The 18,853-nt window shown below is 43.7% G+C and overlaps 1 protein-coding gene across 1 annotated transcript; it reads right to left on the bottom strand.

Annotated features, from left to right (window-relative positions):
* Nucleotides 1-12,426: 12,426 nt before the first annotated feature.
* Nucleotides 12,427-18,794, bottom strand: LOC147231298 (interferon-inducible GTPase 5-like). The gene is made up of 3 exons (XM_086152616.1): nucleotides 17,702-18,794; nucleotides 16,513-17,071; nucleotides 12,427-14,059 (listed from the first exon to the last, which is right to left on the bottom strand). Exons 2-3 carry the CDS (start codon nucleotides 17,066-17,068, stop codon nucleotides 13,422-13,424), a joined length of 1,194 nt encoding a protein of 397 aa, XP_086008742.1. The 5' UTR covers nucleotides 17,069-17,071; nucleotides 17,702-18,794; the 3' UTR covers nucleotides 12,427-13,421.
* Between the last annotated feature and the right edge of the window lie 59 nt (nucleotides 18,795-18,853).

Here is an 18,853-nt window from a genome sequence, read left to right as displayed (position 1 = left end):
TATAGCCTTTCAGCTATCCAAGAGATTAAACTGGATATTATCAGCGGAAGTCTCCATTCTCCATTCGCTGAAAAAGAGAAGACACTGACACATGTTTCGTCCCATAACAAAATGTGTATCCTCCTTTTTCCTGTCCCCCCAACCACCTCATCTGGAATGCAATTTGTGACAATGTCCCCAGCAGAGGACGGCATAAACAAGCTTTTCTCAAAGCGCGGGGTATGCTGGACTTCTTTGGGGTTAGAATTACAATTGTAAGAGCTGAAAAGATTATCTTGTACCTTTTTCAATAGTATGCTGGCCATTTACCACTAGTAATTTGTCATTGTATCCCTTCAGCATTCCACTCAATTACACATACACGCATTAATACACATATATTTATCCCAGAAAGATCATTCCTTTTATAGCTGCAAGAAACAATGGATAGACATTTGTGATGCATCCCCATGTGTTCTAAACAATTTAGAATCATTCTAAATGAACAAAAGTGGAGCATGGTGCACAACACAATTTCAATTTTGACCCTCAGTTAAACCTTTAGTTGTTTTAAAACTTTAAATATTGACGCTTTCATCAAATATAATACAGGTTGTTCATTAAAGGGGATAACAAGAAAAAAGATTTAAACACTTTAGGTCATTATTTTCAAATGCCTCAAACTCAAAACAATTGGCAGTCTTACCTTTGCATGTATACCAAGTCCATTTACCTATCCTTCTCCATAAAAAGCTGATACTCTGTGGTAAAAGTCATCCTTATTTTGTTTTATTTATCTTTTTACTCTAGAAGTACAAGCACCTGTAAGCTTACTTATTCCCACTGCTGGTGCAGCACAGTTCTGTTTGCAACACCTTGGGCCTTCTCTCTGCAGTTTATTCTCTGTACATCAAGAATAATTCTATAACACACTTTCAAAGACTTTATTACCATGTAGAGCATCATGGTGTATCATAAATCTTTCCACAAACATTATATCAGCATGGTTTTGAGAAACAGAAATGAGCACGTGCCAAGCAGCCCAGTTTTTTTGGGACCGTGCATGCAGAGGGGATGTGAGGCTCGCTGACTATCTTGATATAATCTAGTCAGAACTTGTACCTCTGCCTCTCCTAAACATTTCCATACTTCCACAGGTATATCATCAGGACCAATTGCCTTTCCACTCTTCCATGCCTTCAATGCCTGTCCAACTGAGCATACAAGTCATCGTACACCCTTTGTTTTGCCTTGGCTATTGCTATCATTACCTTACACTGTCATCGTACACCCTTTGTTTTGCCTTGGCCATTGCTATCATTACCTTATACTGTATCTGACTGTTCTCTTCATTCCTCTCAGTGTCCCGCTTCTTCTTTGCTAACTGCTTTCTCTGTATATACTCTTGCACGTCCTCATTCCACTGATCTCTTTCAGCTTACCTTGTCTGTACAAGATGTAGTCTACCTGTGTGCTCCTACCTCCGCTCTTATAAGTTACCCTATGTTCCTGTCTTTTCTGGAAAACAGTGTTCACATCCCTTTTTGCAAACACTACCACCATCTGCCCCTCTGCATTCTGATCCTGTATACCAAATCTGCCCATCCCCTCTATTGTCTGCACCAGCATGCCCATCGAAGTCTGCACCAAATACCACACTCTCTTATCTCTAGAGATATTCTGCATCACTTCAGCTAACTCATTCCAGAAATTCTTCTTCCGCTCTAACTTACATCCCACCTGCAGGACATAACCACTAACAACACTGAGCGTCACCCCTTCAAATTCCAGTTTCAGGCCCATGAGTCTATCAGACATTCCTTTCACCTCCAGAACATTACTAACAAACCAACAAACTTGAAGATATATCCTTTTCCATTTCTCTTCCTGTCAGTACCATGATAGTACAACTTGAAGCCTGCTCCTAAGCTTCTAGCCTTACTACCTCTCCACTTGGTCTCCCGGACACACAGTATATCCACCTTCCTTCTCTGCATCAAGTCAACCAACTCTCTACCTTTTCCTGTCATTGTCCCAATATACAAAGTCCCTACTCTCAGTTCCAGACTCTTGCCTTTCCTATTCACTCTCTGCTTCCGAACACACTATCCTCCCCTCCTTCAACCCACAGTAGCCATTAAAACCCTCTCAAAATGTTCAAATACTTTTGCGATATGAACTACAATTCCAATGTACAGTGTTTTTTGTGAAAAGCTGTATGTGTGTTTCTCGTGCTGAGCGATCAGGTGTGAAGAGCCACAAAGTGAGGCACCCAGCTGTCCTTCCTCATGGTAGGGGGTGCCCGTGATTCCAGGGATTCTTTTTGCGACCACTCAGCTGCAGAATATAGTAAGAGGAAGCTAAAATTGGCAAGTCAAGTGCAGCCATCCATTTATTTTTTCCTCTCCTTACTTTCAAAATGGAGGATTACAAATCCAAACTTGCAACTTCTATAATCAAGTTATCGATGCTTTTGTTCAGGAGTGGCGCATGGACTTCATTTATAAATAAACATAAGGCTGTAATACATTTTTTAACATTAAAGGTGCTTTTTTTGTGTGCTACAGTTTGTGTGTGTGGAGAAATCTGATACGAGATTTTAAACACAACCTGTTAAGTGCTGCCAGTCAAATGGTGAATAAGCTATTCTGTAGGGTTCATATATTTGTAAATCTGAATGCGATGAAGTTAGTGCCTCACCAGCCATGAACCTCCCTGCACATCACTGGCTAAAGTTGCGGACTGGCAGACCCCAGTCTGTCAGGATAGATCATATAACTTGAGCGAGCATCATTATGAACATGGGCACTCCTCAGGGATATGTCCTTAGCCGCATCCTCAACATCCTGTGCACTCATGACTGTGTCGCCTGCCACAAGGACAATGCTGAAGTTCGCAGCTGGCACTGCAGTGATAGGATGCATCATTGGGGAGGAAGAAATGGCCTTCAGGATAGAGGTGGCCAGTCTGGTGTCATGTTTCGAGAACAACCATCTCACCCTCAATTTGGACAGGATGAAGGAGATGATGGTGGACATGAGGAATGGGAAGAGTCATCATCAGCCACTGTTCATCCGAGATCTTGAATTGCAGAGGGTGAGCAGTTTTAAGTACGAGGTTTCCACATCAGTGAGGACCTCAACTGGTCACTCAACACAACACGGATGGTTTGGAAGTCTCAATAGTGGCTGTACTTTCTGAGGAGGCTGAAGAAGTTCGGCATGTTGCCTAAGATCCTCACCAATTCAGGGAGTGGTACTGCAGGGGACTGCAGAGAAGATCACCGGAACCCCACTGCCTTCTCTGCAGAGTATCTTCTACCACAAAGTCCACAGGAGAGCTGCCTCTGTTGCCAAGCACCACACCAGGTATGTTACAACTGAAGAACTCTTTTTACCCAACTGCCTGCAGACTCCTGGACAACTAACAGGACTCAATAACCATTTCCTACCTCAGGAAAATTTAATGCACCCTATTCTTCACTTCACTGCACTTTACATTCAGTACAGCCAGTGCTGCACTCAACTGGCCATTGAATATAATCCTTTATTTAACTGTGTGCATACAACCTTCACCATGTGAGTTTGCACACCCAAAGCTGCACTCCACTTTCAAGATGTCAATTTTCACTCTCTCATGTTGCACATTGTGTAAACACAACTGTTGATAAGAATAAGAATAAGAATAAGAACAACTTTATTAATCCCGAAGGAAATTGCAGTGCCAGAGTTACAGAATATAAAACAGTAATAAATAATAAAAGAAAGGCAGAATTAGAAATAAAAATAAACTATAAACTATAAAGTGTTTCAGTGAAACTATAAAGTGTCTTAGTTAGCAGTGATAAACCTATAAGTGTCTTAACATTATAATGTAGCAGTTATGAGATGAGATGAAATATTGCACAGTGTAGCTGTTATGAGATGAAATAATGCACAGTTCCGAATATTGCACAGAAATGAGATATTGCACATTTTGTTTGTTTTTAAGTTAAAGATAGGTTGTTATGGTTGCCGGCGGCTGAATGGAGAGGAATTAAAAAGTCTGATCGCCTCGGGGAGGAAAGACCTCCTGTGGCGTTCAGTGGAGCTCCTCGGTGGTATCAGTCTACGGCTGAAAGAGCTCTTACAGGACGTCAGTGTGGCATGCAGGGGGTGATGGATGTTGTCCATGATGCTGAGGAGCTTCTTCAGCATCCTCCTCTCTGACACCTGCACCACAGACTCCAGCTCCACGCCCAGGACAGACCCAGCTCTCCTGATGAGCTTGTTGAGTCTGTTCGCATCAGCTGTCTTGAGCCTGCTGCCCCAGCACACAACAGCGTAGAAGATGACGCTGGACACCACCGAGTGGTAGAACATCTGCAGCATGGTCCTGCAGACGTTGAAAGATCTGAGCCTCCTGAGGAAGAACAGGCGGCTCTGACCCTTCTTGAAGCTGGCGTTGGTGTTGATAGTCCAGTCCAGTTTATTGTCCAAGTGGACACCCAGGTACTTATAACTGTCCACAATGTCCACCTCTGTACCCCTGATGGTGACTGGGGTCGGATGGGTCCTCTGTTTCCTGAAATCCACCACCAGCTCCTTTGTCTTTGTGACATTGAGCTGGAGGTGGTTCAGTCCACACCACTCCACAAACCTGTCCACCACGCTCCTGTACTCCTCCTCCTGGCCTCCGTTGATGCAGCCCACGATGGCAGAGTCATCTGAGAATTTCTGCAGGTGGCAGGACTGCGAGGAGAACCTGAAGTCTGAGGTGTAGAGCGTGAACAGGAAGGGAGACAGGACTGTCCCCTGTGGAGCCCCCGTGCTGCTCACAATGGTGTCCGACGTGATGTTCCCCAGCCTCACGTACTGCGGCCGGCCTGTGAGGTAGTTGTTGATCCAGGCCGCGAGTGGAGCATCTACCTGCATGTCCAGAAGCTTCCTGTTCAGCAGGGCAGGTCGAATGGTGTTAAAAGCACTGGAGAAGTCAAAGAACATGACTCTCACAGTGCTTCCTGCCTCCTCCAGGTGTGTGTAGATTCTGTGCAGCAGATAGATGATGGCGTCTTCCACTCCTATCCGGGGCTGGTATGCGAACTGCAGTTCGCATACCAGCCCAACCAGCCCCATCAATTTGTACTCTTTCTTTCAACTTGCAAATCTCGTCTATACTGTTTATATTCCCTTATATTCCTTCCACAGTTTACACCTGGCTGAGATTGGCATAATGAATTTTCAGAGCTCTGGCCTACCCGGAATACAACAAAATCGATAAGTTCAACTTCTTCATTGTCATCACTTGCTTTCGAGAGAACAATGGGAAGCTCACCCTGGAGATCAGGAGGATAGGTAAGAAGTTCTAATTTGTCAAAGACCAACCACAGCTTTTGCAATGAGGAAAGAAGCTCACATAATCTTGATCTTGAGTTGCACGATAAAATTGGCATTAGCGCCTCCTTGCCCTTGGAATTCCTGGAGGCAGTGATGAGGTCACCACTCTCAGCAAACACAGTAACCAAAGATATGGTCATTAAGGCGCTAGCTTTTTCTGCAGGTGAAATTGCATAAATGGCAGCAGAGGGAGGGTCCACATTAATTCCGCTATTTGATGTCCTGATTGCAGCATCCCCCTCTTTCACCGATACCTACAGCATGGTGAACACTGCACTCAGCATGCTTTCTGATACCCTTTCCCATCAAATGTATCAAATTGTTTGTTTTTGAATTGTAACAGTATCAGGATTGTGTTGGTAGCATAAAAAAAACTGTGACACAAGACAGATTTTACCTTTGTTGTTACGTCCATGACTTCTGCACATGTTGTCCCGAGCAACGTCCAGTTGCTTTTGTAGTTCCTTTCGCTCCCACTGTTTTTTATTCCAAGGGTTGGGCAGATTTTTTTTCTCCCTCATACAGCCATGAAAAGCTGGAAAGGCATTATCTTCATGACTGTGGCTTAGCCGTCCCAAAGAGCTACAGTTTGTGTCTGACTTTACAAGTCCATTTAAATGTTACATTTCTGCTCACCAGAAGGTATGTTTGCCTTGGATTCATATGAACAGCACTAGAGATGTCAATTGAAACATTCATGGGAAAGTTCTTGTGTGGTCATGATAAACCAATGTTCCATTGTCCCCTCACAAGTCATCTGCCCTGTAATATTAAGATAATGCCAATAAACTGAATTGATGGTCATGGAAACAGAGCTCGTCATTGACACCAGTCTGGTAGTACTGGGGCAATACTGCTACAAAAGGACAAGGCAAAGAGACACATAATCGCACATGCAAGCTGAGTGCTCAGTGATGGAGAGAGGCATTACTCCCAAACAGCAGTGGGAGGCCGTGCATTTTACACCTAGGCAATCAATAGTGCACCGAATCAATCCACCCCCCTAATAATTAAATGACACAGTCTATCAGTCTTTTAAGGATTTTCCTATTCCCTTTTCATTGTGGAGCACTGTTTCCCTGTGCACTTGTTCGCTCAGCCGTAGATCCACTCCCGTTTCCCAGAAAGGTTTGGAAAGCACAGTTTCTTGTATGTGTCCGGCAGTGCTTTGGTGTCTTGTTGCAGCCTTGCTTAGGCAAGCCAGATCTGCGAACCCAGTGTGGCTCCAATAACCATGTCAATAAGAGGCAAATAACAAGCACTCCCAGAAGCTGAAAAGGGAGGAGTGTTGCATGGTTTTCAGGGAGGAGTTGAGAAAGGGTCTGGGTGGTCAGGGTGAGCTTCCAAATGATTGGACAACAACAGCTTGTGTTATCAGGGAGACAGGTAGAAGAGTACTTGGTGTGTCATCTGGAAGGAAAGTAGATAAGGAGACTTGGTGGTGGAATGAGGAAGTGCAGGAGTGTATACAGAGAAAGAGGTTAGCGAAGAAGAAGTGGGATACTGAGAGGACTGAAGAGAACAGACAGGAGTTCAGGGAGTTGCGGCGAAAGGTAAAGATAGAGGTAGCAAAGGCAAAACAAAGGGCTTATGATGACTTGTATGCTCGGTTGGATAGTAAGGAGGGTGAGAATGATCTATACAGGTTGGCGAAACAGAGAGATAAAGATGGAAAGGATGTACAACAGGTCCGGGTGATTAAGGACAGAGAGGGGAATGTATTGACAGATGCTACAAGAGTGATGGGAAGATGGAAAGAGCACTTTGAAGAGCTGATCAATGTGGAAAATGAAAGAGAGGCAAGGGTAAAAGAGGTGATCATTGTTGACCACAAAGTAGCAAAAATTAGTAAAAGTGAAGTGAGGAAGGCATTGAAGAGGATGAAGAGTGGAAAAGCAGTTGGTCCTGATGATATACCTGTGGAGGTGTGGAAGTGTCTCGGAGAGGCAGCGGTAGATTTCCTGACTAGATTATTCAACAGGATCTTAGAGAGTGAGAAGATGCCTGAAGAATGGAGACAAAGTGTGATGGTGCCTATTTTTAAGAATAAAGGGGATGTGCAGAATTGTGGCAACTATAGAGGGATTAAGTTGATGAGACATACAATGAAGTTATGGGAAAGAGTAGTGGAAACTAGACTGAGAGCAGAAGTCAGCATTTGTGAACAGCAGTATGGCTTCATGCCTAGAAAGAGTACTACAGATGCAGTATTTGCGTTGAGAATGCTAATAGAAAAGTACAGAGCAGGTCAGAGGGAGTTGCATTGCGTTTTTGTAGACCTAGAAAAAGCATATGACAGGGTGCCAAGAGAGGAGCTCTGGTATTGTATGAGGAAGTCTGGAGTGGCAAGTATGTTAGACTGGCGCAGGACATGTATGCTAGCTGTGAGACACTGGTACGGTGTGCTGTCGGGGTAACCGAGAAGTTCAAGGTGGAGGTGGGACTCCATCAGGGATCAGCTCTGAGCCCCTTCTTGTTTGCAATGGTGATGGACAGGCTGACAGATGAGGTTAGACAGGAATCCCCATGGACCATGATGTTTGCGGGTGACATTGTGATCTGTAGTGAGAGCAGAAAACAGGTAGAGGAAAATCTAGAGAGGTGGAGGTATGCTCTGGAAAGGAGAGGAATGAAAGTTAGTCGCAGCAAGACAGAATATATGTGTGTGAATGAGAGGAACTCAGATGGAACGGTCAGGCTACAGGGTGTGGAGATCAAGAAGCTGGAGGATTTCAGGTACTTAGGGTCAACAGTCCAGAGCAACGGAGAGTGCGGAAAAGAGGTGAAGAGACGGGTCCAAGCAGGTTGGAATGGGTGGAGAAACGTGTCAGGGGTACTATGTGATAGAAGACTTTCAGCCAGAATAAAAGGAAAGGTGTACAAGACAGTGGTGAGACCAGCGATGATGTTTGGACTAGAAACTGTTCCAATGACCAAAAGACAGCAGGCAGAACTAGAGGTTGCAGAGATGAAGATGTTGAGGTTCTCTTTGGGAGTGACCAGGATGGAGAGGATCAGGAATGAGTCTATCAGAGGGACGGCACATGTTCGATGTTTTGGAGAGAAGGTCAGAGAAGCCAGACTGAGATGGTTCGGTCATGTACAGAGAAGAGATAGAGAATATATTGGTAGACGGATGCTGGAATTGGAGCTGCCAGGCAAGAGGTCTCGAGGAAGACCAAAGAGAAGATTTATGGACGTAGTGAGAGAGAATATGAAGGTAGTTGGTGTGAGAGAGGAAGATACAGAGAATAGGGTTAGATGGAGAAAGTTGACTCGCTGTGGCGACCCCTGACGGGAAAAGCCGAAAGAAGAAGAAGAAGAAGAAGAAGAAGAAGAACAAGCACTCCCAGCAATATGATTTGCACTGTACCTAAGAGCCTGTGAGCCAGGAGTACCAGTCATGGTTAGTGGCTTGACAATGTTGGACAAATCCTTTTTCTGGTTATGACAGTTTCGCCAGCTTGGTAGTTGCCAGACCTTTCTTTACTATGTCCAGCTTTTCTTCAAAACTCCATCTAGAAAATGGCTTTAACAATGTACTAGCAACTAAATACGCTTCTCTCCTCCCGCAGCCATCGCAGTATGATAAAACCAATATTAAACAAACACAGCTATATTTCTGTTCGCAGCTCGCTAGTACGCTTCTCCTTGCCAGTACACTAGTCCACTCGCTGACTATCCAATCAGAGGGTGTGAATACGCTGATGTTGCTGTAGCCTGCTTGAAGGCTTTGGATGTCGCCAGCTCAAAATCTGATTGGTTGAAGCAACACTTATTTTTTTGCGTAAAGGGCTAGCAGAACTGATTGTTCAGGGCCCCACCCAGGCAGATTTCTTTGACTTTGACCCTGCCTGGCAACAGATGATGGCTGAAATGTGATTGATTAGATGCTTTAATATGAAAATGCATGTCTGGAAGCAGCACAACCAGGGGAAAAGCTATGAAAGGAAGTTAACTATTTGAACCTTTAGAGGTCCAAGCAGCCAGCCTGCATCGAGCAATGGCGACAGCCATATTTCCTCAAGGTGGAGTACAAAATATGCCTATATGCCTATATGTCCCACCACTCAATACAAGCACAGCCACACACTAAAAACACTCATGCAACAATAGTCGCTGAAGAGTACGTAAACCTCATCATGCGGGGCAATACACGAAAAGCAATGGCTGGATGGATGATACTGAGGCGATGCTAAAATAGAGCTTTTAAAGTCACACGAAAATGACATCATACTGAAGGGTTCCAGAATCATTCCCTCCTCACTCGAGCAAAGGGTCCTTCAGCTTGCACACGATGCACATCAAGGAATCACCAAGGCAAAGGCCCTCCAAAGAGAAAAGGTGTGGTTTCCACACATTGATCGACAAGCTGAGGTGATGGTGAGAAACTGCCTAGCATGTCAAGCTACTAGACCTGAGACACACAATGAGCCTCTGCAGATGTCAGACCCGGCCAGGTTTGACATCAGAGCAGACTTCTGTGGCTCACTGCCGTCAGTTGAACAGCTACTAGTTATTGTGGATCAGTACTCCCGATACCCTGTAGTTGAGATCATGCACTCCACCTCTGCAAACTCTTTTATACCTGTCATGGAAAAGAGCTTCTTGATGCTTGGCATCCCCAGAACAGTGAAGACAGACAACAGCCCCCGCTACAACAGTGAGCTGTTAGGCAAATTTGTAACCTACATGGGGTCCCCCCATCAAAAGATCACACCACTGTGGCCTAAGGCAAATGCTACGGTAAAGAGGTTCATGAGAACGCTCTGAAAGACCCTCTTTGTTGCCTACATGGAGAGCAGCACTCACCATCATGCTGCACCTTACAATCTCCAACCTGGCAACCCCGCGGTGTTGTGCTCTCAGGCCAGGCACTGAAAACTTACCGCAGGCTACAATTCCAAGCTGTGGAGAGTGACCACTGTCAAGGGCTCTATGGCCACAGCTGAGCGGAGTGGACACTGTGCGATAGGAAACCCCTTTATCTTCAACAAGCTCAACCCTGGCCTGCGTGACATATCTGCAGCAGAAGAAGAGGAGGAAGTCACCACAGACACAGTGCCTGGCCAGGTGCCGACAGCCTCTACAATACCTCAATGACTTTGAAACAGCCTGAGGAAAACAGACACCTAAAAAATTATGAAATGGATTGTTAAAAAAAAAAAAATGAAACTGAGAAACGGACTGAATATTTTAGTTTGAAAATAGATGAAAAACAAAACGAGTTATCTTTATCTTTATAAGATTGTTTATTTTATGCTCTGTACTGGGAATTACCTTAAGGAAAACATTCAAAATTACTATCTGAGTGTCATTTTGTTTATTGTTGCATTTGAAAGTATTTCCAAGGTTGATTCTAGGCTCTATATTTGAAAGAATCAATAATGTTGTTTCTATGCTCAATATTTTGAGCATAGAATATTTCATTTCTGCATCTACCTGTTTTATACTGAAACAATCTACCGGTAATTGTTTACCTCATAGTGTTTTATTGTTATTCACAGACTAAATGAATGTTTACTTACCCGTGTATTGCACTGAAGCAATCTATTTGTTTACCCCATAGTTTATCATTGTTCAGAGATCGAATGAACGTTTACTTACGTGTTTATTGCATCAAATAAATGTAATCATTTACCTTCATGTCTGATGTTTGAGTATTGAAGTAACCAAAAGTGGCAGACAACTTTGAAAAAAACAGTGATGTAATATTCAGATAACGGCAGTAAACTGAATTGACGTTAACGTTTGGATGCACTGCTTGCGTCATGATGTTGGTCTACGCATATCCAAGACATGATGTCTTGGGCAGGAGTGCAGTGATGGGTTAATTTTAGAGATTGAATTTCCCCACAGGGATTACTAAAGGATAAATTATTATGATGTACTCATGCAATTAAACTCTCAAAATAATGCTAATCTGCATTCTTTACCTTTTACATTACATTACATTACAGTCATTTGGCAGACACTTTTATCCAAAGCGACTTACAAAAAGTGCAATTCAGTCACCGAAGATCCAAAGTACCAGTGGTTCAAAGTTGGTAGCACCTTACACACATCTTTATTGAACCCTAAGATTGACTGGCAACTGGTCCAGGGTGTACCCCGTCTGGGATCGGCTCCAGCATCCCCTGCGACCCTAAGTAGGATAAGCGGCAGGCGATGGATGGATAGATGGATGGACATCTTTATTGACTATACTGCCAAAGTGCATTTGTCTGCAGCAGAGGACAGCATTTCATAAGCTTTTTTGTATTCTGTAATTTAGGTTGATCAGACTTGCAGAGTGGTTACATTCCACCCTAGGGTGTCTGGGAGGGTTCTGTCATCCAGGTCATCATCACTCATTGACATATCTTATGGGACTGGGCTTTGTTTTTCTTATTGCAGATGTTTCATGGCCCATTTAACAGACCAGATCCAGTGTGTTAGTTAAGATTGTCTGAGCCAGCTGTGGCTCAGTTAGTAGAGCGGGCGTCCCTCTGATCAGAAGGTTGGAGGTTAGATTCCCTATTCGTATGTGGAAGTGTCGTTGGGCAAGACACTGAATCGCAAGTTGCTCCCAATGGCCCAGACAGCACCTTACAATGGCAGCTATGTCACCACTGGTATGTGAGCGTTATGGGGTGAATGCTACTTGGTGTAAAGTGAAATGGCAACGTATGAAACCACTTGATCAATTCAGTTGAATTGAAAATATAGGTTAAAATAACTTGTTACTTACATTTTTTTGTTTAAGTTGCTGTATCATGTGTTTTTCTAGCTTGATCGTGTTTTTGAAATGAGATTGACGTCTTCATTGAAGTATGACAGTGGTAAACATGGCTGAGAGACCATTGTTCAGGGTTACTGTAGTAACATAAATCTCTCCCCACTTTGGGTGCCGATTTTAAACCTGTTCTGCCAGAAAGGTTTTTTGCATTCCCTGTACTTTACATGGGAGGTGAACACTTAATGAGAGGACGACGCTCGATTGAGGCTGCCAGTGAGGAACGTCATTGTTACACAGGTAACCGCCCAGGCAGATGATGATGATAAGGAACAATGGAACGTGCGTCACAAGTGCTTTCCGATATATCCTTTATTTTACATTTTCAACAGTTCTCATTTAAAGCCAAGATAAAACACACCTTCCTGGGGAGGCATTCAGTGAGCAGAGACTGTGATTTGCATTAGGCTTGATACTTTGAACAGAAATACATATTCAAAAGGACTACCCTAACAAATACATGAAATTGGAACCATTTAAACTCTGGCTTGAGTTGACAGCAATATTGAACTGAACACATCTTACTGATAAAGAGAATATTAATATCATGGATGAAAAAGAAAATGTGGAAAGACCTTCTTAGGAATGCGTTCATTGTGCACAAGGTATGATGAGAGAAAACAAGAATTGTTTATTGACTTATTGCCTAAGGTTTATCATACAGCAAGGTGTTACACAAAACACTAAAATGTTAAGTTGGCCAGAGATGACAAATTTGGATGAGTCCCAAACCCTACATTGTTGATTTCAAATAGTAAGTGGGGGGACCAGTGGAGCTGGCTGGACTGATTCAAACTCATACCAAAATCGTGGAATGAAAGTGTATGAAGAAAAGCGTGCCTGAAGAGTCAGTTAAATGCTGTTCAAGTGGCACTTGTAAATACGTATAGCCATAACCTGTGGCATTATGTGATGGTTAAACCACATTCATGAATGACCACACCTTTTTCATTTTTCATGTTTGTATGGTGGAAGAAATAAATCTGCATATCATTTGGACAACAAAACACACACAAAAAGTCCTCAACAGAACCTAAAATATGCTGCTGTCTCAAAAAACAAATAATTTGATAAATTTGAAAACCAAAAGTATCAGGAGAGTGAACAAGAACTTTACCTTATTGTCTATAGCTTATCATACAACAAGGTGTTACACACAACCATTCAATGTAAAATTCTGCAAGAGAGGACAAATTTGGATGAGTCCCAAACCCTACATTATTGATCGCAAATGACCAGTGGGGGGACCAGCGAGGCTGACTGGACTGATTCAAACTCTGCCTGGGTTGGTATCACACTGAGGTGTCCAAACCCAGGGCTTTTGTGAACACTCTCTGCGCATCATCCGCAAGCATGTTGAGTGCAGTGTTCAACATGCTGTAGGTTGCGGTGAAAGAGAGGGATGCTGCAATCGGGATACCAAATAGTGGAATGAATCTGGACCCTTCCTCTGCTGCCATTAATGCCACTTCACCTGCAGAAAAGGCCAGCACCTTAATGACCATATCTTTGGTTATTGTGTTTGCTGAGAGTGGTGAACTTATCACCGCCTTCAGGGATTCCAAGGGCACGCGGGCACTAACAGCAAGTTTATGCAGCGACTCGGGCTCAAGATTAAATGCCAGCTGGTACTGTTTTATGATCTTAACCAGAATGGCAACATCAAAAGTGAAAGAAAGCCCAGGAACCGGTGCCGACGCCACCAAAGCAGACAGAGCGGCATAGTACTTGATCTTCTTCTGAAAAGCTGACTTCTTCTTGCTGATGATGTTACGGCTGACGATGGGCATGGCGAGCAGCAGAGCATCCTTCTTGTGTTTGGGAAGTTCCCTCTCCAAGGTCTCCTGTAGCTTACCAAAGTCGTGCTGGTGGAGAGAGCGGCTCGAGATCAGGAAAACCTGTGGATCCTGGAAACCTTGTTTCTTGAGTCCTGCAAAGCAGAGAGCCACGTTAAATGAGTACATACTAACTACCTAAAGCTTTTCAGATAGTTACTTGCCAATTTTCTGTTCATCTCTTTTTTTAACAGTTAGGAATGTCAATCATATATTTGCATTATTGAACTTAAGGTGATGATCAATATAAAGAATGCTTTTAAAACCACAAACATGTATGTGTTTTCACATTTTTCTCACGTTACTTTCAGGATCTGCTGGTTCTTGAAAGTTTTTAAATGGATGGCTGCTTACTAATGTCTCTATATTGCACACATGGGCAAACAATTTAAAGTTAGGTATGATAAAGTAGATTGTGCAGAATACTCAGAATGCAGACTATGAAGTCTAGCTGACCTCAAGGCTTTCCTCACAAAACTTCATCAGCATGCTGATTTCCCAAAAAAAGTCAAACCTTGGACTGGATCTTACCACCGACAAAGGAGCATACAAGGACTCCCGTTCCCCCACCTTGAACTCTCTGACCCCACCACTGTTTTGATAACGCCAGCATACAGACCCAGGGTGAAAGTCACCAGACTGGTTGGGAAGCAGATACAGGTTTGGCCACCCTGCTATTCAGGACTGCTTCGACAACAGCGAATAGGAAATGTTCAGGCAGGCGGCCTCCTACAATGACCACATGCACACTGATGAGTATACAGACACTGTTGCTTCTAACATCGGCGAATGCATTGACATTGTAACCCACACCAAAACCGTCATCACCCGAGCAAACCAGAACCCATGGCTGACAGGTGACGTCCACTGGCTGCTGAGGGACAGAAACAGAGCCTTCATTGCCAGGAACGAAAGTGGCCTGATATCAGCAAGAGCCAACCTGACGCACGGCATCAGGAAAGCCAAACGCAAATACACCAGCTCAGCATTCAACACCATAGTCCCGCAACAGCTGAGCACCAAACTACAACAGCTGGGGCTCAACATCTCCCTTGTCACCTGGCTGCTGGACTTCTTCTGTGAGAGGCCACACGCAGTACGAGTCGGTAACAACATCTCGTGCAGTATCACACTCAGCACAGGGGTGCCCCAGGGTTGTGTGCTCACTCTCCTGCTCTTCACCCTGCTTACTGACTACTGCAAACCAACATACAGCACCAATGGTAAAGTCTGTTGACACCACAACTCTGATGGGTCTCATCACCAAGGATGATAAGAACTACGACAGGAAAGCGGTCCACCTTCTACCCATGTGGTGCAGAGACAACAACCTCCTGCTGAACATCAGCAAGACCAAGGAGATTGTTGTCGACTTCCTGAGACCCCACACCAAGAACCCTCCTCTGACCATCAATGATGCTGTCGTGGAAAGAGTGAGCAGTTCCAAGTTCCTGGTGGTGCATATCAGTGAGCACCTCTCCTGGACAGAAAACACTGCGAAGAAGGCACAGCAGCGCCTCAAATTCTTTTGCAAACTCAAGCAAGCCCCCACACCCATCATGCACATGTTCTATCGGGGCACCATTAAGAGCATCCTGACCAGCTGTATCACTGTGTGGGGCAGGAGCTGTAAGGACTACAACAGGAAAGCTCTGCGGCGCATTGTGAACACAGATGAAAGGATCATCAGTGCCCCACTCCCCTCCCTGAAAGACATGGACACCACCCGCCTCACCCATACAGAGTCCTCGATTGTGAGTGACGCCAGCCACCTCGCACACAGCCTGTTCAGCCTCCCTCCTTCAGGGAGAAAGTACTAGATCCTCCAGGCCCACTCCACCAGACTTACCAACAGCTTCAAACACCAAGCTGTCAGGATGCTGAAATCTCTTCCCACTATCCCACTCCCTACATTACGCTCCACCCCAAGATGCCGTACTCTCTCTCTCTCTCTCTTCGCCCCCCACCCCAACTGCCCTCCCTCCTGAAGTGCCCCCCATGCCCCGGATGCCGATCTCTCCCCCCACTCTGTATTGGACTCTGATAACATTTCAAAACATTACCACTTTTTTCTTTTTTTGCACCATTGCTTCTTTGCACTGAGAAAACCATCACGCTGTTATTGCGTAATACACCATCATGGTACTACCTACTGACCTTTGCACTGAATTGTAACCAAAAAAAACCTCTGCTGCTACTCTTTCATACCATCAAACATCAATCTGCATCTTCATGCACTTTATACATCTTACCTCATATTCTAATGTTTACTGTTTAATGTTACAGTGCACTTTATTGCTAATTTGCACTATGTTATTATTATTATATTGATAATGTCATGTATCTTTTATGAGGAATGTCATCTCCATTCCTCTGTATGTCCAGTCCATGCGTATAAAGTGACAATAAAGCTGACTCTGACTCTTATGTGGTGAACCTGTTATAGAGCTCTGCTGTTTTTCTATGAATTAAGAGTTTAATAATTCATACTTTAGAATGCTGCCATGCTGTAAGGGAGAGAGGAATTGTATCTGACAAAAACATCTACCTTCAATACAATTGTCACGGATCTTTTGAAGAGTCGCCAGTGGGTTGAAATCATTCTGGGTTTCTTCCTCGTCACGCAAGCTGTGGTCAATCTTTGACCGAACAAAGTAGAACTTCTTGCCCATCCTCCTGATCTCTAGGGCGAGCTTCACGTCGTTCTCTCGAAAGCGAGTGTCCGAGATGATGATGAAGAAATCAAACTTGCTGAATTCCACAAATTCCAGGTAGGCAACAGCTGGGAAATTCATGGTACCAATCCCAGGCAGGTCCCATATGGTGACATTTTGGTGGACTGGATGTAGGTACGGCATAGGAACTGTGGTGGTTTCCACAACACCTGTTGGAGCAGCTCCTGGGTCCCTGCTGCTGATGCCTCTGAATGCGTTCACGAATGTCGATTTACCAGAACCGGTCTCTCCAGTGATGCCAATGTGAAGTGGAATGTTATTCTGCTCATCCAGATATTCCTGGATCCTTGCAGCAGCAGAGGCAGGACCACTGGATTGCAGAACATTTTTGATCAACTCTGTGGGTTCCTCATCCTCTGGAGTAGCCATGGTCTGCAGAGATTAATAAAATAATGACTTCATTAAAAAACGACACCGAACCAGAACTTCTGATAGTAATGTTATTCTATGCACAAATCGATAATGAACATCCAACTCACCTGATAATTATATCATCTGTCATCTAAAATTATCTGACTGCTGTCTCAGAATTATAAAAATACAAATCTTCACAAGAAGTTTATGTCGAAATCTTCTTGTCTTGGCAACTGGACTTGAATTTATTTAATTGAATACGTTTCAATCCTCATCCGAGAGGCTTCTTCGGGTTCTAATGACCTGTGCGGAGTTACCGAATATGACTGCGTAGTTTCTGAAGATAACCGAGTTTCCGAATACCACTTATAAAATATTCGATAACTCCCCAAAGAGCACTGAAGAAACCTCTCAGATGAGAGCTGAAACGTCCTCAAGCGAAGAAATTCAAGTCGAGTTGCCAAGACAAGGAGATTTTGACAAAAATTCACCGTGACCTGGGTGACTGAGAACCTCCACGGATAAGTTTTGAATTCCGGATTGAAGCTTAGGAATTAAGGAAGAATGAGAAATAAAACTGTTCCTGAGTGGAGTTGGAACCCGTATGTGCATCGGTTTTCTTAAATGCGATAAATGTTGACAACCTACCTTGAGGGTTTGTTTTTTCCTTTTATTTTTAATCGCCGATCTTGAACCGGACACTGTCCTTACACTGCTCGGTGACGAGTAGGGGTGGCACTCCTGACTCTCACTGCCCAACAGTTCTGCCCCTTACGTCACTGATAACTAGCATCAGTTTGGCTGCATGTCTGGACCAATCGATATGCACCTTATCGTTTCTAATATTTATTTATTTTTTGTTTCATTTTATTTTACGTATGTATGCATTTATTTATTTTTTGTTTCATTTCATTTTACGTATTTATTTATTTATAGAATATCCTCGACATTTGCATCCATGAATAAATGTGTTTATACGATATCCTCAATAAAAGTATAAAATTCAGGTTACTGAATTATAATGCTAATTAGTGATACGGTAACGTGTTGTATGGGGATTTAAGTCCTCCCAGCGTCCTTAACTTTGGCAACTCCAAAATTATCCATTTGGGGCTATTTCCGATTAATTACATGTGTTCATCGGGCATGCCTAGACTTTTCACCATTAAAAACAATAAAAGTTGCTGAAAAACTATAGTAATATTGCTCTTGTGAGACACAGCCGTCTCGAAATTAAGAGTTATACATATAAATGCCGACATCATCCGTTCAGACCGAAAACATGCAAAAGGTCTAGACGTATGTCTAGACTTTTCAACATAAAAAAAAAGTTGCTGAAAAACTATAATAATATTGCTTTTGTGAGACACACCCGTCTCGAAATTAAGAGTTATACATATAAATGCCGACATCATCTGTTCAGTCCGATAACGTGCAAAAGGTCTAGACGTATTGTCAACTTTGCGGCTCCGTATAGACGAGCCACAAGATCGAAGTTATTTTATCGCCTTTCAGCGAGCTAACAGTATGGGTAGGCGGATCGATCCAAATATCGATATTATTGATACAAAGCAAGTAATTGGATCGGATCCTATTGTCCTGGAATCGATTCTTCGCTTCTCCAACGACGCTTCTATGCGCAAATAGCGCAACCCCCTATCTCTCTCGCCCAGCGCCGGCCGCCACTTTCTGGGTCTCTGCCTGGGTGAATGACTCAGGCACACTTTTAGCTCCTCCCCTCTCTGCCAACATTTCCCTGTCTGAGCAAGACTGCAAAAAAAAAAAAAACAGCTGGGACTA

The sequence above is a fragment of the Fistularia commersonii genome, chromosome 9 (genome assembly GCF_037954325.1).
Source record: "Fistularia commersonii isolate RoL2024-O1a breed Wild chromosome 9, RoL_Fcom_v1.0, whole genome shotgun sequence".
In the NCBI taxonomy this organism is placed as follows: Eukaryota; Metazoa; Chordata; class Actinopteri; order Syngnathiformes; family Fistulariidae; genus Fistularia; species Fistularia commersonii.
Note: the sequence above shows the minus strand (reverse complement) of the source record. Positions and strands in the feature narration are given on the sequence as shown.

Coding starts and splice junctions, on each gene's coding strand:
- LOC147231298 (XM_086152616.1), bottom strand. CDS start 17,068: ATGGCTACTCCAGAGGATGAGGAACCCACAGAGTTGATCAAAAATGTT. Junction 14,060..16,512: donor CCGTGACAATTGTATTGAAG/GTAGATGTTTTT, acceptor TCTGCTTTGCAG/GACTCAAGAAACAAGGTTTC.